The following is a 22,450-nucleotide window of genomic DNA, read 5'->3' as shown; positions in this document are numbered from 1 at the left end:
CAGACTTTAAGATGCTATGTTATCATCCATGCTCCAGTAGATAATTCAATACCCATGAACATATAGACAACATTAAGTGACTCAGTAAACTGAAAAAGAAGAAGTAGAAGGAGAAAGAGGAAGAGGAAGAAGAGGGGGAAGATGAGGAAGAGGAGGAAGAGGAAAAGAAGGAGGAGAAGGAGGAGGATGAGGAGGAGGAAGAGGAGAAGAAGAAGAAGTGGAAAAGACATGAACGTGAGAGGGAAAGTGATATTGGGTTGGGGGATGGGATGGAATTGGGGGAAGAAAATATGTGAGGTCTGATCACAATGCATGATGTACATGTATAAAAGTTTTAAGCAGGGCTGGAGAGATGGCTCAGTGGTTAAGAGCACTGACTGCTCTTCCAAAGGTCTTGAGTTCAATTCCCAGCAACCACATGGTGGCTCATAACCATCTGTAATGGGATCTGATGCCCTCTTCTGGTGTGTCTGAATACACCTACAGTGTTACTATATAAAATAAATAAATCTTTATAAAAAAAAGTTTTAAGCAATTACTTAGAGTAAGTTAGAGAATTTCCCATTGTACACAGTAGCAAGTATGAAAATTTAGACATAAATCCAAGCATTATTTTTATGTAGTTTATCAACAAATATAGAAGTGGTTAAAACAGAAAAAAACTATGGGGAATAAATACTGAATTTATGAGAGAAGCTTGTGGGTTTTGTCTGTTTGATTAACAATGATGTTTAATAAAATTATGCCTCACATAGTTCAAAGAAGAGGAAGAAAATTAAAGAAGGGGCAAAAACAAAAAAGAGAAGGAAAGTGCAGAATGTATTTAATTTGTAACTTCTCTCCTTTTTGACCTTTTAACATTTCAAACTAGAAAAAAGAAAAGTCTTTCAAAATAGAGCAATGCAATGTGATCAATAACTGAAAGCCGGTTTCAGACCCAGTAGATACTTCTGGGGTGCTGGGGAGACACTTGACAAGGAGGGAGGCTATGAAGCTCACAGCAGGGGTTGCTTCAGCCTGCCATTAATGATTAATAACTCAAGTCCTGGAGTGGCAAAGAATACTGAGCAGTCTGGCAAGAGGTAAGAGAGGCCTGTCCAGAGGAAACACAGGAATCCCTACCTCAGGCACTAAATTGGTAAGTCACTTACTTTCATTGGGTAGCCAAAAGTCTGCACTGTCCTTCTTGAATACCAGCTGATGGTTGCTATATATCCCTCCTCCAACTTCAAATGTTCTCCTGTTGACAAAATGAAAAGTGTGCATACAATGTAAAAATCTATCTCTAAAAGGCAATGGGGGTAGGAGGAGTGCAGAAGATGGAAAAATGTAGGGAGAGGCAGAAGCGAAAGGGAAGGTGGAGGGGAAATGAGAGAAAAGGAAGAAGAGAAATAGGAGAGGAGAAACAGAGGGAAGAGAAACAGGGAGGAGAAACAGAGGGAGGAGAAACAGAGGGAGGAGAATGAGAGGGGAAAAGAGGATCCAAGAGGGAGGGGAAAAGGAGGAGCATAGAGAGACAGAAAAGGAGAGGGAGGAGAAGAAAGAGAGGAAAAGAAGAGACTGGAAGCTGACAATTTTGTGTCAGATCACCACAAACTTTAATGCAAGCTGGTGGAGACAGATCCAAGAAATACATACTATAAAAGATTTTTTTAATTTTTATGTAGTCACATAAAATCATGTATGTGTGTAGGAGTGACTTGTTCAGAGAAGTAAGGGAGGTAGGTTACCACACCCAACAGAACCTTTTATTTAAAAAAAAGATTAAGAGAGAGAGAGAGAGAGAGAGAGAAAGAAAGAGACACACACAGAGAGAGAATGATAGGGGAATAGTCAAATTGGCTCATGAACAAACATCAGTTCTTTTTCTCATGAGCTGAGTGGCCTAGGGGAAGAGAGACAGTGAGTTTTCTGAGGTCAATGGCCCCGCCTGGGTCCTGAGTCTACAGCAGTGGCTGTAATTACTCTTGTTAGCCTGACAGCTCCTGGGGACACAAAGGACAGTACAAGCATTGTGAAACCCACTCTAGATAAAATGCTGTTAACAATCACTTTCTTTGCCTGTTACATTGTCAATGCAAAAAGCATACAGTTCTTACCTTACAGCAAACACGAAATTATACTGGAGCCATATTTGAGAGGCCATGGTCTGAGAACATAGATTTAGGTTATGCCAGATGTCCGTGTCCCAATATGGAAGCAGTCTTATGTATTAATTTTCTAGTTTTATAGAATGACAAAACCCATAAATCAAGGCAACTTTAAAATACATTGGAGTGTACTTGGAGAGGCAGATACAGCAAGGTGGAGAAGTTTTTGTAGACCACAGATGCTCTCTGATGAAATTCTTAGATTTTGGATGGGTACAAGCTAGTAGTAGCAGTAACAGAAGTAATAGTAGTAGTAGTCGTTGTCGTCATCATCATCATTGTCATCTTTAAAAAATCAATAGATTTCAAAAGGTTATTTACCAGTCATAGAATGTTAGTTCTGACATGGAGGCGGGCAAAGAATGGTTGTTGAAGTGGTTAAATCTATCCCAAGTTAAGATAACTAGCTTCTGAACGTATAATATTTCATCCTTTCCACATTATTACAGTTCTAATCCATGAATCAGTCTCTGTAGACCCAGGTGCCTTCCAGGAATCCTCACTGACATTGTGAGGATATACGTGCTGTCCCCCAGATTGTATTGATCTTTTCCCTTAGACAGTTATGCTTCAGCAATGTGACTACCATGGTGTTCTGAAGAAGTGCAGCATTTTGCAACCAAATTCATTCATTGCCCAGATTCCCATTCAGATTAATTAGGAAACAGAGCTATAGCATAAGCAAAAATAAGGTTGCTCTTATGCAAGAATACTGGATTAAGAAAACCAATGAGATGATATGAACCGTAACTATATCAAAATGTCTAAGAGGGGACTGGAGAGATGGATCAGTAATAGAGTGCTTACTATAGAATGTAAAGACCTTAGTTAGTTTTCCAGCACCCATGTAGAAAGCTGGCTGTTGTGGCATATGTCGGTGATCCCAGTTCTAGAGAGGCATATGGATCCTGGGAGCTCCCTGCCCAGCCAGTCTTGAATTTTAGGTTCAGTGAGAGATCTGGTCTCAAAAAATAAAATGAAATGTAATTGAGGAAGACCCCCAACTTTGCCTTCACGTATTTGAGTACAAACATCCATCCTCATCTAAATATGCCTGGCCACATGCACGTACATGCCAAAAAACGGCTGAGGTGCACTGCTGAGATACAATGCTTGTATACGGTATATGAGGTCCTGGGTTTGACCCACAACATTAGTCAAAAGAAAATGAACAAATGGCTTGGAATAGAAGAAGAAATGGGGAAGGGAGGCCATTGTAACAGTGGCTGGAGTCACCAGAAGATCACCAGTGGGTGGCCCGAGGACAGTGGGAAGAAGTAATCACAGTTCTAAAACTGGGAATCAACTCTCACAGCTACATTTACTGCCATCACAAAAGATCATAGCTCTGGGAGTGGCTACTTAACTCACTGGAGAACACTGCTCATAAAAATAGGGTAGACCGTGTTCAGCCTGGGACAACCAAGCTGTGTCACCATTAGGTGCAGGTGGCCTTACCTTTGTCTCTTAGGAAAATAGTTCCCAGTTTTTTAGCCAAGAAGCAAAGCACTTTTTCTAGAAATCAAAGGCCAGTTTTTAAACCTTTTACCATGTGTGTGTGTGTGATTTGGGGAGTATGCTTGTGCCACAGCCTGCATGTGGAGGTCAGAGCACAGCTTGGGGGAGTCACTTTTCTCATTACTTCATGTGGATCTTGAGGATCAAACTCAGGTCATCAGTCTTCGTGGCAAACACGTATGTCCACTGAACCATCTTGGCCACCCACCAAAAGCTGACTTTTAAAATGGTTTGGTACATCATGGAATTAGAATGTCCAATGCTGAGAAGAGTCAGTTCCTTAAGGAAGATATGTTGATAGCAAATAATGCCATAAAAAGATGGCCAGCTTCTCTAGAGAAGTGTAACAAAAGCCAAGATAAAGCATACCAGCTGCCCTCTGGAATGCCTCACATTTATTTCAAAGGCTGGCCATACCAATTGATTGTGTGGGCACCTCAAACACTATTGGTGATCGTGTAAAATGGCAGTCACATTGAAACGCAGTTGGCCAAATTCCTATGAAGATAGATATGTACCTGTTGCGTAACATAGACATTCTAGTACGTGGTATTTGTCTAAAGGAAGTAAAAGTACATGGCTATACAGAGACCTAGACATGGATATCCATAGGGGCCTCATTGTAGTGTTTGAAAGTCTATAAATATTACAGTTCATCAAATGGTTACAAAAAATGTAATATAATTGTTCAATGACAACAAAGGACCAAATCATGAATATGTACAATATGCATAAATTTCAAAGCATTCTGAGTGAAAAGAAAGCATTTCTGCATTGTTCCATTTCCATAACATGTCTGGGGGAATATCAATTACTATTTGCCATTAAAAGCAGGTTACCAATAACAGGAAAGGGAGAGCAGGGCAATAGCAGGATTGCTCAGGGATACTACTTATCAACACGGTAAGTCAGCTTATTAATGGCATGAACAGAATGATTTTCCTGAACTAATCCATTAGTAAAATTGAGCACTGAACATTGTACACATCTTCTATCCTACACAGTGTTCTACATAGCAATTTCCTTTGCCTAGAGCCTAATATTTTACCATAGCAATGAGCTTTTTTTTTTAAGTTTTCAAAATATTTTAATAAACATTTATTATACAGAATAATGGGATTTATTATAGTGTTTTTATGCATGTATGTAATGTATCCTGACAATATTTCCCAACCCCCTTAATTTCTCTTGGGGTTGCGTTGAATCTGTAGATTGATTTTGGAAGTGTGGCCATCCCATGAGCATGCAAGGGTCTTTCCATCTTCTGGTGTCTTCTTTAATGTTTTTCTTCAGTATCTAAAGTTTTCATTATACAGGTCTTTCACTTCCTTGGTCAGATTTAATTCAAGAGATATTTTGCTTGGATTTTTAAGGTGTTATGAATAGGATTATTTCCCTGATTTCTTTGTCAGTATATTTTCCATTGTTTTATAAGGAGGCTACTGACTTTATTTTAAACATTTTTTATTGGATATTTTATTTACATTACAGATGTTATCCTCTTTTCCCATCCCCCCCCCACACACACCCAGAAACCCCTATCCGATTCCCCTCCTCCTGTTTCTATGAGGATGTAACTCAACCCACCCACTCCCACCTCCCTGCCCTCAAATTCCCCTACACTGTGGCATCTAGCTTCCATGGGACCAAGGAACTCCTCTCTCACTGGCCTTGTCGAGCAATGAGCTTTTACACGTGGAGAAGATGAGGTCTATTAGTTAGTCAACAAACTCTACAGACACCCCCTCCCCCTCAGGAATTAGAACACACACTCCTCCAGCTCTCTGGGATAAAGAGTTGATAGGAAAATATGTTGTGCTGTGGCCTTCAGTCCCCCTTTCACTTACAGCTGTGATCAAATCCAGCCCAGCCCCACCCCTAACTGACAACATTGAATTATACTAATCTTGTCAGTGTCTTCCTGACTTCTGGTACATAAGCCTAGACAAACTAGACCATGTGGTGTGGGATTCACTCACCAACTTGAAAGTTCCCTTCATTGTCTAGAATTGAAGCCCCGCTCCTGCTGCTATGATAGTCTTTTCTAATGCTTTTCCACATTAGGGTCCAATAATTGTGGCCCATGAAACTAACTCTCTCTCTCTCTCTCTCTCTCTCTCTCTCTCCCTCTCTTCCTCTCTCCCTCCCCCTGCCCCTCCTCCTCCCCCCCTTCCCCTCTCCCTTCCTAAAGTTCAACTGAAGGGTAATTTCATGTCACTTTTATTTTATTTTTTTCTTTCTTTTATTTTTCTGACAAAAGCTAACTACCCAGAAAGAAACAATCGAAAAAACTGCAATGGCCACAGTAGTAGAACTGAGCCCTACAAGTGAGCAGAGTGAGTTCGTCCTAGGTTCAGCAGTCAAGAAGAAGACCCCTCCCCGGAAAGGTAAACCGTGCACAGCTGCTTACCCACTGGCTTTATGGCACTCGTTTCTGTAGCGTATTCATATAAAACAATGGATTAATCACTTTTAAATTTTTGATTCTTGTTTGAAACACACTAACATTAATGCACATTTCACAATTATGTGAAGAAAGAAAAACACTCCACAAAGAATAGTTTTTCACACTTACTTTCTCATCTTTATTCATATAAGTTTATTCTTCATACTTGCTAAAAAGCTGTTGGCAGACAGCTCCATGTCCTGTTCTTTTAATATTTGATTATGATAATGCAAACATAATTGTGTTGTAACAAACTACATGAATATCCCAAATAAAAGAATTTTTATAAACTTAGTTTGCTAAATATAATTCACTGCATTTATTTTATATGATTTTTATACAATTCTATTGTGTATTTGATGTATTTTTAAATTGCTAAGCTATTTTTTTCAGTATTACTTTATAAGATTAAAAAAACCTTATGCTTTTCAAATTTTATTAATTCTTTAAAGTTAGCACCAAGTTAGGCCAAAGAATGGGTCTCACTATGGTGTTTTCCTCCATGTGTCATAATACTTTGCTCATCTTCCTCTTCTCTGCCCACTCCCTGCCCCATGTTCCCCCTGCACCTCTGGCTCTTTTCCTTCCTCTGATGGAATTCTAATGATGTGAAAACAGAGGGATGAGTGTCTGGAGGAAGGACAGGAATAGAATGTTACACTTAGGCATTACTTAATGTATTCCAGCAGGTCCGACTTCCATACTTACTTACCTTTGGATAGCCCAGGCTAGTCTCAAGCTCATCATTTTCCTGCCACAGTCTTTGTCACCAGTGATCCCTGCATGCATATCACCTTAAAGTCAATAGCCTGCAACAACAGGTATTTACCACCTCATTATCTTACGGAAGGAGTTTCGGACAGAGCTCCCAGCAGCTTGGCATCACTTCTTTTCTGGGTCTCATCCTATCTCACTCATGCACAAACCCCTCTAGTGTCCCCTACTCCATTCAGAATAAAAGCCACAGTGCTTCCAACAGCACATGCGACCTTTAAGACCAGGTTCTGCTTCTGGCTCCCTCTGCTCTGTCATATTCACCTAGTGTTGGCAATCACTACAGGTAATCTCCTTCTACTCCAGGGCATTTCCACTTTGTGGAATGTGCCTCACACTCAGATGCCTCTGTGACCAGCTCTCAGGCATGTCCCTGAGACTTATTTTATCTTCTGTACAGCACTGACATCCTCTAAGACACACTTACTGCTTGGCTGTGTCTGTCATTCTCCTCCCTGGGACGTGAGCTTCACTGGCTGTGTGCAGCTACACACAGAGAGGGATCAGCAAGTGTGTGTTCAGTAAGAACTGAAGACACAAGTCTAGACTGGACAGCATGACTTAGGGGAGTGGCCAGTCCAGCTCCTGTCCAGTTCCTTAAAGTGAGTCAACTGACTTGTTCAGGCACAGGATGAGCATGTGGTCTGCTAAAATATCCATGGAGACCACTAGGAGCTCTCTCTGACACCATGAGATGTTGAGCTCTGAACGCTCAGCTTATTTACCACAGTTGCACCTAATCTACATCTCTTGGGAGAGAGAGAGAGAGAGAGAGAGAGAGAGAGAGAGAGAGAGAGAGAGAGAGAGATCTGAAGTGTTTTTGCTGAAGTACATCTGTAAGAATACCTGTGCCCAGGTGAATACAACTTCCTGCAGTCATATGATTTTCTGCTTATCAGCTTGGTCTGTCCAATGTGTACTATCAGGACATCTACCCAGTGCAGCGCTGCAGGGCTTTCTCAGAATCAGTAGAAAGAGCTTGGGAAGCATCAGCTATCTAGCCAGCATTCCTCAGAGGTCCGTTTCTGAGCCAGTTTCTCATTTCACTCACAGATGCGTGTGTCACCTATGTTTCCTGCTCTTTGGACATTGAAGCCTACCTCCTTTTTCTACTACAGGTTCACCACAGGTTCTCAGCATTTAAAGGCCCCAAATTCCCTAGTGAGGAAATCTTTCTAGGACTTTAATCTTAAACTTGATTTCTTTTTTTTTTTTAAATACTACACTTCAAATGAAAGTTTATCCTCAATGCCTGGGGGTAAGTAAAATCATCTGCCTTAATGAGCAACTTCTTCAAACGTTTAATTTTATTTGTATGCATTAGGCATGGTATGTTACAAAAATTATATTTGTGATATGTAAGATAAATATATGGCACATTACTAATTATACATACCATATATATGTATATATATATACATATGCATGTAACTTACATATAATGTACTATGCATTGTTTAATTATATATATTTATCTTTTAATGTAAGTTTTACATTTACCATGAATTATTTCATTGACTCTAAAACTGAATGATTTATGAATGGGACATACAAAATTATAGGAAGGACAGACAGCCCCAGTGGAAGCAGGCTCTGTATATCTGTAGTATAAAATGTTGCTTGGATCAATTCAATCATCTGCTGTCTTTGAATCTCCTTTTGCTCACTCCAGCAGAATCAGAAGTACCATTTAGGTCATCAAGCAGTGGTCAGTAGTGACTTTCTATATAATGTCTCTTTTTTTGAGACAGGCCATGTTTAGCTAGCCTCAAACAACATGCAACAATGATCAAACTCCTGATTCTCCTGCCTCCACCTCTCAAGAAAACAAAGCTTTCTGTTATATCTTGTGAAAAACTAATGCTAGCTCAATAAAGCAAGCCGTGATGTGATGTCTTATTTGCAGACCTGAGTTTATGTTCCATGCGCTATGGAATAGCCTTCATTGCACATTTCTGCAACTTCACATTGATAGCACAGAATTCTGTCATAAGCATCACCATGGTAGCCATGGTCAACAACACAGATCACCCATCCCACCTCAATAGCTCTATTGAACAACTTCTTCCTGATTTAAATGGGGATCAACATGACGCCTCAAAGCATCTTTCTATAAAGGTAGGCAATGTAAAATTTAAGTTTGTTCTCCAAATCCTGTGTGTGTGAGCGCGCACATGTCGTGTGTGTGTGTGTGTGTGTGTGTGTGTGTGTGTGTGTGTGTGTGTTTAGAACCTGAGGCTTGAATGTTAGGCTGTGCCTTACTACACATTTTTAACCAGTTGCTCTATAACTGAGCTACTTTCCAGCCCTCTCCCATTTCTCTTCCGTTCATTCCATTTTCAGAAAGTGTCTCATTAAGCTGTCCAGGCCTTGAGCTCACTTTTTGCAACCCAGGCCAGCCTTGAATTTGTGCTCCTCCTGCCTCTGCCTTTTGAGTAGCTGGTATTACAAATCTATGTAACCAGGCCCAGCTGTGCTCAAAAATTTTAACTGAGAAAACTTCGGATCTAAGGGGGCTTCTTAGAGTAGACAAGTACTTTTCAGCATGTGGCTCACAGAGGCTTTCTATGTTTCCCGAAGGCCCCTGTGTATAACTGGAGTCCTCAAACCCAAGGAATCATCTTCAGCTCTGTTCAGTATGGCATGATGCTGATGCAGGGTCCTGGCGGATACTTGGCCAGCAAAATAGGAACAAAGAAAGTAGTTGGAATTGCTCTGCTTGGATCGTCACTGCTTACATTCTGCATCCCACTGGCTGCCAATCTTGGACTAGCTTTTCTCCTGGCAACTCGAGCAGTCCAGGGCTTAACCCAGGTACGAACTATTTCTTCTTCTCCTTCTTTTTCCTCTTCCTCCTCTTCCTCCTCTCTCCTCTTCCTCCTTCCCCCCTCCTCCTCCTCCTTCTCCTCCTCCTTCTAAATGTAAACCAAGCTGGCCTCTAACTCACAGAGCTCCACTACCTGCCTCTGCCTCCTGAGTGTTGGGCTTAAAGATGTATGTCACCACACTCAGCTCCAGATACTGAGTATTTTCAAACTCTGAGCTGAATATTTCTATATAGTAGACTACACCAATATATCTAACCATTTTTATTTCAGGGGGCTGGATATGGGGGACAGTTTGCACTCTGGCAGAAATGGGCTCCTCCGACTGAACGCAGCCGACTCTGCACTATTGCTATGTCAGGTAAAGATGTGCAGTCCAGATGGGTGCTTGGCAGCCCAGTGCTTCCTACTGGGCTCCTGAGCAGTTTTTCTGCTGGACAGCTCTTTTGCTGATGCTAAGAAGTGTTTATATAAATTAAGGAAACCAATTCTTTATTTGTGATATGACTTATTTTTCCCTGTGTTATGATTTGTGGCATAACATTGTGATACAACTTCTCACCTTTAAAAATGTTTTCATGTTGCTAAATTGATCACTTTTTTTTTGTGGAATTTGAAATTTCCACTCACTCATGGAAATGTTGTAAAAGAAGTTATCCATGTTTTTAATGAATTTGTAGTGTCTCAATTTTATACATTAATTATTGACAGTCATATGAAACATATTTTCATTCCATCTGACATACAGACTCAATAATCTTTGGAATTGCTCTAATTTTTCTGAGACTATCTTTACTTTTAAAAAGTTTTATTACACTTATTTACTTACTGCATACACATGTCATAGCACACAACTAGAAGTCAAAAAATAACTTCCAACAGTTAATTTCCCCTTTTTACCATGTGGGTTCTAGGACTCAAACTCATGTCATCAACTTGGCAACAAGCATCTTCACCAGATGAACCATCTTGTCAGTTCCTGAGATTTTTCTCTGAAAATGATGCTAGTGTAATGTGCCCATAATGCTAGCACTGGGTAGGAAAGGGTAATGCAGTGGGCAACATGCGTGTTCAAAGATAATCAAGAACTCTTCAAGTCCAAAACCATCAGCTAGCCACATATGTTAGAAGTGATTGCTGACAGCAGGCCTCGAAAGGCCCCTCAGAAACCCAGAACTATAGTATCCAATGTGTGTCATAAGAGTTCACATTAGCTGAAGAAAGAGAGTATGCAATTTAGACAAAAGAAATTCACCTCAATTACCCAATTGTGAGAGGATCTCAGAATACAAGACAAACCAGGGAATAAAAGCGTGAGAGTACAGGTGCAGCAGGTTGGGTTGGATTAACCCAACTAACAGGGGATTAAAATGCATGAATGTAAGCTTATGTGAGGACAAATGCATGCAATGCCAACACTCAAAAGGCTGAGATAGGAGGATTGCCACCCAGGCCAGCCTAAGCTATGTAGTGCGTTGCAAGCCCTCATCTCAACAAAAGAAACATAAAACAAAAGGCACAAACCATTAAAAAAAAGTTAGAGGTAGAGAAATCCTGTCTTTTAACCCAGACATCCTCATCACTGGACATAGTACCAGTCTTACTGAGGCAGGAAAGTGGACTCAGGAGTCTCTGTTTTGACAGACTCTTCCATCTGCTGTCTCTGTGCTGCCTTCAGGCAGCCATGTTCTCGATGCTTTCTGAGATCAGAAAATAATTTCTTCCTGGAGTTCCTCAAAGAAGCCTGTGAGTTTGGGGGCTCCTGAGATTTGTGAGCTCCCCTAAATATGTCAACTGATTTATTTTGGTCTAGGCCCTATAGTTCAGTAAGGGAAGGGCAAGGGAGTTACCAGGCCTTCAAGCTCACTGTCTTTATTCTGTTTTGTTTTGTTTTTTTTTTTTTTTTTAATGGTTTGTGCCTTTTGTTTTATGAAAAATAGAGAGACGGATAGAAGGGCAAGGGAGATAGGTGAAGACACACACACACACACACACACACACACACACACACACACACACAAATGGGGGGAGGGAATGACATAGTTATCTCATGGGAGATAGAAGGCAAGCATATGGAAAGGCCTTCTCAGATTCCTAAATACCCTCTCTTTCTACTGCCTTAGCCTTCTCACCAAAGGTATGGTTATGAAAAATGAAGTCTAAATGTCCCCAAGGGACAAGCCGGAATGTCCCCAAAGGGAAGGCATTCTAAACCAAAGACACCTGCTAGCTCTATGGGAGGGACACCTGGAAGAGTAGAGCAAGTCAACTAAAGATCCAGACAATTGCTATGTTTTGGTTATTGAGTACCTGGATCAGAGTGGGCAGCACCATAGAATGATTGGCCTTGGCCTTTGCATGTATTGAATCAGTAGTGCTGCACTGATAAAGTGGTCCCTTTAAGAGGGGTGAAAAGCCGGTGTACAGTACTTATCAAAGCCTATGATAAAGAGACCCCTGAGATATCAGTCTTAAGATACAGAATGAGGAAGAGAAGATGGGTAAAGTCAAATGTCACAGACCCCCAGCACTCCAGGGATTTGGTGCTTCACATGTCTCTTCAATGTTCAAGGTCACAGGCTTTGGGAGTTTTTCCTCACAGAAAAATACCAAAAAGTACATAGGGGGCTTTAAAGGGATAAGTATTTTTTTGTTTTTGTTTATAACTCCCTTTTTATTTTCTAGAATATTGAAAAATATTTTAACTTTTAAATCTTTTGAATTGACACAAAATTATATAATATATAATTTTATATATTTATATATTATATACCTTCATATATAATATATATTTATATTATATATATGCATCTATATTAAGAACATAGTACTATGAGATATTTCAGTACATCTGACCACTTACTAATGTTCAATTCCAGGCATATCCATCCCCTCTAACATTGGCCATTTCTCTTTAGTGATATTATTCAAAATTCTCCCTTTTAGGTTTTTTGAAATGTAGTATGCTATCCTCTGCCTGCTACTATGCAAGAGAGCACCAGAACTTGTGCTTTATTTACAATATGAATCCTATGCTATTGGTATTGCATGCAGATGGGTAAGAACCAAGAGCAGAGAAGAAGGAGAGGGTGAGGAAGTAAGAAGATGTGCTCTTAGGAGCCCAGGCTTGAGGAAGATTGGGTGAAGGCAAGCAGACAGGAAAGATCATGACCTGGCTTGGATAGAGGAGTCTGTCTTCCCTTATAACCAAGGTAAAGGCAGACATTTAGGTGAAAGGTAGTGATTGGGTGGACCTGATGGTAGAAAAGGTACTCACTTCCAGCTTTCTTTCCATGTACCCTGGAACTTGGAATTCTCTTTTAAATGCTTCTTTCCCTATTGTTAAAAGGCCAACCTGGGGCAGTTTATTTAACCATGACTAGCTGTACTTGATCAAATCCAAGTTTGATTGCTGGCATTTAAATGAAATAGCAGAGACAATATGCTTCAGTGAACATGACAAAAGAAAAAGAAGATAATAACAATTATTTCTATCTTGCAGTGTAGGTTAAAAGGGAGTCCAAACAAAAGAGTGAATCTAGAGGCCACAGATCTGATTGTACAAATGCTTGTAAGTGGTGACTGAGAAATGCACCATAAACGAAATTAGGAAGAGACAAACTATGGCCAGCCAGCCATGGGGGGACAATTCACAATGCACAGAGTCTAACTCGAGGCAAAGGGAAACAATGGAGAGAAATAGAAAAAAGACAACAAATGATTAAGTTGGCAAACAGTGAAAAACTCAACTCCACTAAAAAGAACAAAATTAAAAATGAGGCTTTTTACTATCTATATTGGAAGAAAAGTGTTTAAAATTTTGATGATATTAAATATTATCAAGGAGATGAGAAGGAAAGAATTGTGTTGGCAATTTAAGTTGAACAGCTTTCAACATAGAACTTCTGCAGTATTTACCAAAATTTAAAATATACATAGCCATTGATCTAGCAGTTCCACCTGTAATACTCTAGTCATACACATAAAAAAAATTGTGTTTCTATTTAGAAATGAGTAATGGTGCCTGTTTAGAATTAAAATCTACAGTGCAATGGAGACCTTTGTGTGAGCAATTGTTCAATGAAGATGAGTGTTGGGGCTGGAGAGATGGCTCCATGGTTAAGAGCATGCACTGCTCTTACAGAGGACCAAAGTTCTGTTCCCAGCACTCATACCCGCCACTGCATCTCTAGGGGATCTGCCATCCTCTTCTGCCTCCATGAGCATTTCATTCACATGTACAGTCTACTCCCGCCAAACACTGCAAACAGACATGTAACACAATTCCAAAATAAAATCTAAAATAAATAACTGTTACATAAAACCCTCAGGCCATTATGATCTTGCTTATTTTTAAAATAACAACTCCATATACATGTGGAATTTGGCAAATTGGCTAAACATCAAAAGGGAGGTAGCTTAGAATTATTTGCAAAGCTGTGAAATGGAAATATGCCTACCATATATTAGAATGCTCTGTGAAGTTGTAGAAGTTATAGAAATTGAAACAGTGTCATTAGCATATTTATGGAGAAGCAGCTTCTGTGAATACGTTTACAAAGAGAATGAATGCATGCCAAGCTACAAATAGCATATACGTGCAAAGAAAAGAAGGTGAGTGACTGTTTCTTGCACAATAAATTGATATGATGCTAATCTTCAGAGGAGTGGAGAGGGTAGAGGTGGAGAGTGTACCAGAACCTGGGCTCTTCATGCGGCTTTATTTCCATGATAAATGACTATATCTGTAAATTAAGACAGCTCGAAAGGTAGTCTGGTAGTCACTTGAATGTCACTGGGAATTTTAAAGGGAAAAAAAGACTCCCTGGAGGTATATGAATTAAAGGACTAATCTGAAGGTTTTGCATTTGAATAAGCTTATTCTGTGGTGTGGTGGCTTCTCAGGTTCATCTGACAGCCTGCAATAACTGTCTGGTGGAAGGCAGGGGTCCCATCACTTTCTTTCTGTCTCTCTGCAGGAATGATATTGGGATTGTTTACTGTCCTCCTTGTTGGTGGCATCATTAGTGAAGCCCTCGGGTGGCCCTTTGTCTTCTATATCTTTGGTAAGCTGTTTGCTGGTTCATGGGTTATTCAGGAATGTGCTTTTGAGTTTTGTGCACCCATGTGTACTTTTCTAAAGGAAGAGAGTCAGAATATAAAAATGTTAGGGAAACAAAATATCAAAATATAAGGAAATAACCTTTACTAGCTGTTTTAGGGTTTCCATTGCTGTGAACAGACACCGATACCAAGGCAACTCTTATAAAGGACAACATTTAGTTGGGACTGGCTTACAGGCTCAAAGATTCAGTCCATTATTACCAAGGTGGGAAGCATGGCAGAGTCCAGGAATGGTGCTGGAGAAGGAGCTGAGAGTTCAGCATCTTAAACTCAAGGCAGCCAAGAGAAGAATGAGCATCCTCAGACAGCTAGGAGGAGGGTCTCAAAGCCCATCTTCACAGTGACACACTTCCTCTAACAAGACCACACCTCCTAATAGTGCCACTCCCTCAGCCAAGCATATTCAAATCACCATACTAGCCAAGATGTGAAAAGCCTCTAGCTTTATAAAGTGCTGTTCTCCTGCCATAAAGCACAGCTGTCAGAATGTCACTGTGCCTTGCAGGCAGGAGGGGAAGATTTGGAGAGGAGTGTTTTCTAAGAGACAGAAGAAAACAATCCAAGAAAGTAAATGTAGCTAAGGGGTTTGTCATAATTAAGCAAGGAGTGGAATCTTTATCAAGCCTAGAGGTTTCCAAAGAAAAGAATATATCAAACACTGAGAGTAATTTGGAATAACTTCATTACTGACCTGGGGACTTTCATTTAGCTAGAAACCACGAGAGTACTGCTTTGCCTACAGTGTCCACTGGAGTGGCTTTGGGTTTTATTTTCAAACTTCCGATCAGCTTATCTTATTTATAAGCCTGCTCTTCTTCCGACAGTGAGTATCTTGGAGACAAAGATGGGTTATTGTCAGGTCTGAAGACTCCGTACAGTTCACAAAAACATGAAAATAGTAGTCCACACATCATTGGGTAGACATATTAATACCAAACAAAGATAACTTCAGAACAAGGAGTATTATCAACTCACCAAGAAGATACAAGAGTCTGAAATACATACGCACCCAATAACAGAGCTCTCAAATGTACCATGCAAAAACTTACTGGACAAGGTTGGGAAGTAGCCCAGTTGGTAATATTCTTGCCTAGGATGAAGCCATGGCTTCAGCCCCCAGTACCACAGAAAACTGGGAATGGTGACTCATACCTCTAATCTCAGTACTCAGAAGGCAGAGACAGGAAAATCAGAAATTCAAGGTCATTCTTGACTACATGAAGAGTTTGAGACCAGCCTAGGATATGTGGAGCAGTGTTCTATGGAGTGGGAATATAATGATAAGACAAAAACTTAAAGAAATATTAGCTACCTTAGCCAAATCTGTGAGCTCCAGAGTCAGAGATCATGTGTCATGGAAACAAAGTAGAGAACAATCAAGGAAGACTCTCTCTCTCTCTCTCTCTCTCTCTCTCTCTCTCTCTCTCTCTCTGTCTGTCTTTCACACACACACACCAGACCTATATTTAAAATCTAGAAAAATAGTCTTCTAGAATAAAGCAGGGAAATTAATTTGTTCTTTAATTAACCAAACAATTCCTAAATATGACACCAAAAAATGAGCCATAGAAGAAATTGATAAATTGGAAATCACCAGAGTTTAAAATATATATTATCTTTAAAGGGCATTGTTAATACAATAAAAGGATAGACTGGTTCAAGGAGAAAATATCTACAAAACACTAAATTTGATGTTTTTCTAAAATGTGTAAATAATTTTCAAACTATGAGAATATAAAACCTTCCTGAAAAATGGGCAGAAAGGCATACACAGAGAACACAGGTCTATGACCAGACACCTAATTAAGAACCTTTAGTCATGAGGGGCATGAAAATTAAAAATCACAATGAGATATCTCCATGTACCTATCAAAATGGCCAATACTGTAAATATTGACACTATTGTGCTGTCCCTAAGGTCTGAGACTCCATTCCTACAAACAAACAAACAAACAGGAAATGTTGAGACAGCTTGTTTGAGAACTAAGAAGAGTTCATAATGAGCTTTGCCAATGGTTTAGCCTAGAAAATGTCCCAACATGAGAGGAAGTCGTTCGGTATTCCCAAAGAACTCTAAGGCAGCCCAGCACAGAGATACCTACACATCCACACTTATTGCTGCACTCTTCACAGTATCCCAGGAATGGAACCAGCATAGATTTCCAGAAACAAAGAGCAGATAAAGACAATGGGGTGCAGATACACAGTGGAATTTTATTCAACCAGAAAGAAGAATAGAACTTTGGCATTGATGGAATTAGAGATCACCATATTAAGAGAAATAAGTTAGATGCAGAAAAACAAGTCACATATTTTCTGTCACTTGTAGAAACGAAAATTCTTTACAAATGCACACCTGTCTACCTATCTACATACATGTATACATACTTAGGTCATAACATACATATACAGACAAATTGACATGGGTCATAACATACATATACACACTGGTCATGAACATACACGGGCCATAACATATATCTATGTACATAAAAGCAGATAGGCAGCTAAGGGAGGAAATTATTAGCTGGTAGGAGGGAATAGACAGGAATGACGAGGGAGGGGATAGGAAGAAGCCGACATGATCAAAACAGGTGATACATTAAAAAAAAATAAAAACCAACATTATATACAATGAATTTTACACCAATTAAAAATGAAAAAAAATAGTGTAGAATTTAGTAGTAATGAGTCAAGGAAGTGTTGAAAGATGTACTGTGATGTCAACGCGTGGAAGCAGGACAGGAGATATGTGGGAACTCTGGGCTATCTTTACAATATTTAAACAAACTTAACATTATTATGTAACTTAAAGTCCACTTTAAGAGTTATAGAAATAAGCTCCCTAGCAAACTCTTCTCTCTGCTTGCAGGAGGTATTGGTGTGGTCTGCTGCCTTCTCTGGCTCATTCTGGTTTATGATGAGCCTGTCTCTCACCCATGGATAAGTAGCCCAGAAAAGGAGTATATTTTATCTTCCCTGGACCAACAGGTACATATAAAGACTCCAGCCTCTGCAGAAACCTTGCATCCACATCTGGGTTCCTAATGGTGGCTGAGACTCTGAGCCTCATGTTGATCTTACTACTCAGACCAATGCATTTGTTTTCAGTTCAGCTCAGAAGAGCAGCCACTTCCCATCAAAGCTATGCTCACATCTCTGCCTCTCTGGTCCATGTGTCTTTGCAGTATGACTCATCAGTGGCTTGTTAATACCTTTGTAATATACACTCCAACCTACATCAGTTCTGTGTTCAAAGTTAACATCAGAGATGTGAGTATATTTCACTCCATTCCTTATCCATGTTTACCCGATCCCTCAGTTACTCACCTGTTGCCAATAATTCTATCAGCAGGACGTTAACTCTCATTACCCAAAATAATATGATATTTAAAACTAAAATGTGTTAGAGTTTCTTGCCGGGTGGTGGTGGCACACACCTTTAATCCCAGCACTTGGGAGGCAGAGGCAGAGGCAGATGGATTTCTGAGTTTGAGGCCAGCCTGGTCTACAGAGTGAGTTCCAGGACAGCCAGGGATACACAGAGAAACCCTGTCTCAAAAAACCAAAAACCAAAAACAAACAAACAAAAAAACCAAAAAAAAAAAAACCCAAAAAACAAAAACAACAAAACCAAAACAAAACTAATAATAGTAACTTTGCTGGGAGTATAACTTAAGAGGTTGCCAGGTTTCCCTGGGGGGGGGGGGGGGGGGGAGAAATGGTTTCAGTGTGTCAGAATGATTAGGGAATTACCAGCACATTTTCTCCTTGCCTTAATTGTGGCCATTTACTCAGTCTTCTCACTTCAGAATGGGTTCCTGTCTTCTCTTCCGTTTTTTGTTGCCTGGGTCATTGGTATCTTGGGAGGCCAGCTGGCAGATTTTCTACTGAGAAAGAACTTTAGGCTCATAACTGTGAGAAAAATCATCACAATTTTAGGTAAGAATGGGGATGTGGGATTTGCATGATGTAAGCATTCAACAGTCAAAAAATGCATCTCACTCTTGCATTTGTCTATTCCACATGTCCTAGGAAATATTCCTCCTGCAGCCCTCATTGTGGCTCTGCCCTATGTGCAATCCAGCTATATTGTTACAATTACATTTCTGACACTTTCCTGTGGAATAAGCCCTCTATGTCAGGCAGGAGTCTATATTAATGCATTAGATATTGCTCCAAGGTAAGACTCTTGTATCTATTCCTAGTTTCACGTTTTCAGGGGGGTAGGCGGATGGTCTGTAGTGTATTGGGAGCCTCAAAGTTTGGAAAACAATAAATCATAAGCATGGACCATGGCTGGGCCTAGGCTGTATTGGTGAAATATGGACTTGTCAGATTGCCTCTCATTGAATATGCATGGCCCAAGTCCTTTTCAATGGATTCACACATAAAGCAGGGCTGAAAGACACTGTCAAGTGAGTCTCAATTTAACTTGGGATATTGCTGTCACCCACAGGTATGCCAGCCTTCTCATGGGAACATCAAGAGGATTTGCACATTCATCTGCTGTGCTGGTACCCATTGTTGCTGGCTTTTTCCTCAATCAGGTAGTTTCCATTCCAAGACAGACTTTTAAAATACTCTCCCACATGTATTTGCAAAGAATATATTCAAGGGTTGGGAAAGAGTGTTTACTTTGGGGTGATCATGAAGTATAGAGCAAATGAACCAACGTTGAGGTCATTCTGGAACTACTCAGTGAGCCACTTAGAATCTCCATTTGAAACGGCAAACAGAGCCACAGGACTCTCAGGAGAATGTTTCCTGCCAAGCCATCTGAGGCTGAGTTCTCATTTGTGTAAGTAACCACACAGAGAGAATTGGAGAGCAAGAGAGATTAAGTGCCTGATGCACACTGGCATTACAACAGGCATTTTATACACCGCAATTCTGCTTGGCTTTTCCTTCTCACATCAGTTTGGAATTAATACTATCACCCTCATCTCCTAATGCTTAAACCGAAAATCCAATAGAATGAGCTTTTCTGCTCAGAGAACATAGCTCTCAAGTCGGGTGTCTTTTCACTACATTGCAACATAAATGGGAGAATCTTAGAGCCAGTTTTAGCATAGTGGTTGTAAGCAAGGTTGGGCTACAGAGAATATGTGTGACCCTTTGATGATAAAGACAAACATAGGTCAATTGTGAGGTCTTCAAATCTCTCATATTTAGAGCATTTAGAGCACATTTTAGAGTTCTTTTCTCTATCAAGATATTTTCTAAGAAATGAATTTCATCAAGGAAACCCTCTGGAAACTGTCCTTTGAATTAGTGATTCAGTTTCATAGGAAAAGTGATGAGAGAAGTAATATGTATTTTGGGTCTTGTGTTCCCAGGACTCTGAATTCGGGTGGAGGAATTTCTTCTTTGTACTGTTTTCGGTTAACCTATTTGGCTTAATCATCTACCTCCTGTTTGGGAAAGCAGATGTCCAAGAATGGGCAAAAGACAGGAAGCTCACTCGTTTGTGAAGGTAATAGACAATGATTTCAGTAGAGTTACAGTCACAGAAGCCAGACTTTCAATTGTTAATTTCTTGTCACTTTCCTTCCTCAGCTGTTCCACTTGCAGTAAAAAGAAGTCATTACATATGCTGGTTCCTATGTGGGAAGACTTTCATGAAAAATGATGTCATATATATTCCTCCTTTCATCCAGACTTCTTTTGAAGAAAATATGAGATGAATAAAACATCAAGTAAAATGATTAGAAGGGACCAGGTTGTCATCTTTGAGTCGAGATTTGGTGCTGACAAGGTAGTTTCAGTTTTTAAAGGACCACAGTTTATGAATCCGTGGTCCAAGAATGGCAATCTCTACTACAGCCATTATTTATTTTCTATTTGTCAGGTTGAATATCCATTTCCCTTTATGCCTGTAGTCACTTCACTCTTAGCCTGCAGTTTCTATTTCCCGAGTTGGCACTGACACATGATCCACACATGGTCCATTCTTCATCACTGTGCTCAGGCTACTGGAGGGTGAGTTGTGTGGCCTGCACCCATATTCCCTTGTCTACTAGCTTCAGCCAGATTTTTGATGGAGAAAGGAAGATGTAGTCTGAGGAACATAGCACATAGAGGATCACTACAGTTCCTGGCCCCGGCAGGCAACCTCCTTGTGGGTTCTGGTTACTTCTCTTTGTCTATTTGTTATTTTTATCTTCGCTTGTACCAGCTCTGCTATTCTCTAGAACCTGTTGCGGTTTTCTTGCCCTCTGCCTGATCCTGTGCAAATTATCTCTTTTCACTGTCCTGAAGCTACCCAGTGTGGCTGTCATCTCTCTGCTGTGAGACATGCCTAATTTATGGTTAAACCACATATAAGGATCAAAAGTAAAACAGACTTAGTGTTTTTTGTTACGTAATGGTTGTAGGTGTCTGTGGGTCAGGCCAAGTTCAGAGACCCAGGACAGCATCGAGACCTATTCCCCATGCTGACCTCTACTGTCTAAGATGGAGATTACTGTCCTCAAATCATACCCTACAAAGGCGTTGTAATACAGATCCGGCAAGATTAAAGAGGCCAACCATGAACAAACAAAGCAATGACTGTGATCTTGATATGAGTTGCAATTTGTCTGTTGGGACACTAGAGTAAGTGAAATACAGTTTTCCTTTTATTGTGCAGAATAGCAGAGGGACACATATGGGACACAGATGAAGATTTGCCATCCCATGCTGAAAAACAAAGGAAATTCATCTGTGAAGCAGTTCCAGAGGTGCATATTAAACAGGCAGTCCTACTTCTACAAAAACACAAAGACAGGTGACAAGACACACTGTAAAGGAGGTTCCCTGTGCATTCACAAGGAACAACAAAGTAGAGGAAGGTGTGCGGCTAAAGCCTGCAGCGCTCTTGTGTCATGGGAGAACGTTTGACAACATTATAGAAGCAGTGAAGTAGGGCTCATAGCAATAGCTACACGGGCAGATCTTTCTAGATGGAGTACTCCCCTATAATTTCAGAATTAGGATGACACGTCAAACGATCATCTGTATACTGGTCTTTAAAACAGAGCAGTTTTAGGGACTGGAATAAGGCAGGACACATTGAAATGAAGAGAAGAGGGGTGGGAAATGTTTGTGTGGAAGGATTTAACTGGATGGATGATAGAGAAGACAGACATAAGGTAAGAGTTCTAAGGCTTGAACTTGAGAGACAAGCTAGACTACTAAACAGAGACTGCAGGAAGATGATCTCTGTTCAGAGATAATGAACTGACTGACTGCTGAGTTAGCAGTGATGCTGGGAAGGTCAAGTAGCCACAGGCTCAAAGGACTAGACCCCAGCATTTGTCCCACATCCCTACCGAAGGGATCACTGAGTGGTGGTAAAGGAGATTAACTTGACATGGCCACATTAGGAAGCAGTGTCCCTAAGTCTGTCTTCAAGGTGCCAGTGGTCTATTGGTCATCATGTCTGCTCTGGTCCTTGTCTTACGTTCTGGAGAAGTTGTCATTGCTGTCACCACTTGAGGGGAGCAATCTGAGTTTCATGGAGTGATGATGACACCTGTTCCAGGGTGCAGCCTCACCAACTGAGTAACTGGTAATTATCCTCATTTGAGAGCAGGATATTTATCCTGAAAACTGTAGTTTGCCTCTTTTGT

The 22,450-nt window shown here is 40.3% G+C and overlaps 1 protein-coding gene and 1 long non-coding RNA gene across 3 annotated transcripts in view; one reads left to right on the top strand and one right to left on the bottom strand.

The window, feature by feature from the left end:
- LOC143443334 (uncharacterized) overlaps nt 1-22,450 on the bottom strand; it is a 40,822-nt gene that overhangs the window by 9,604 nt on the left and 8,768 nt on the right. Inside the window, exons 1-2 of one of the 2 annotated variants that reach the window (XR_013112216.1) lie at nt 6,827-8,788; nt 1,152-1,240 (exon numbers count right to left, since the gene is read on the bottom strand). This is a non-coding gene — a long non-coding RNA (uncharacterized LOC143443334). Of the gene's footprint in view, nt 1-1,151; nt 1,241-6,826; nt 8,789-22,450 lie in introns of those variants that run through there. The other variant, XR_013112217.1, reaches the window with a different exon arrangement.
- On the top strand, nt 947-20,545 carry Slc17a3 (solute carrier family 17 member 3). Its single transcript, XM_076939247.1, has 13 exons — nt 947-1,138; nt 5,929-6,055; nt 8,795-9,006; nt 9,469-9,702; nt 9,987-10,074; nt 14,693-14,779; nt 17,710-17,828; nt 17,949-18,110; nt 18,650-18,779; nt 18,873-19,020; nt 19,297-19,387; nt 20,177-20,313; nt 20,397-20,545. Exons 2-12 carry the CDS (start codon nt 5,965-5,967, stop codon nt 20,309-20,311), a joined length of 1,497 nt encoding a protein of 498 aa, XP_076795362.1. The 5' UTR covers nt 947-1,138; nt 5,929-5,964; the 3' UTR covers nt 20,312-20,313; nt 20,397-20,545.

Source organism: Arvicanthis niloticus, chromosome 8, assembly GCF_011762505.2.
Source record: "Arvicanthis niloticus isolate mArvNil1 chromosome 8, mArvNil1.pat.X, whole genome shotgun sequence".
In the NCBI taxonomy this organism is placed as follows: Eukaryota; Metazoa; Chordata; class Mammalia; order Rodentia; family Muridae; genus Arvicanthis; species Arvicanthis niloticus.
Note: the sequence above shows the minus strand (reverse complement) of the source record. Positions and strands in the feature narration are given on the sequence as shown.

Coding starts and splice junctions, on each gene's coding strand:
- Slc17a3 (XM_076939247.1), top strand. CDS start 5,965: ATGGCCACAGTAGTAGAACTGAGCCCTACAAGTGAGCAGAGTGAGTTC. Junction 10,075..14,692: donor CTGCACTATTGCTATGTCAG/GTAAAGATGTGC, acceptor GTCTCTCTGCAG/GAATGATATTGGGATTGTTT. Junction 18,780..18,872: donor AAAAATCATCACAATTTTAG/GTAAGAATGGGG, acceptor CACATGTCCTAG/GAAATATTCCTCCTGCAGCC.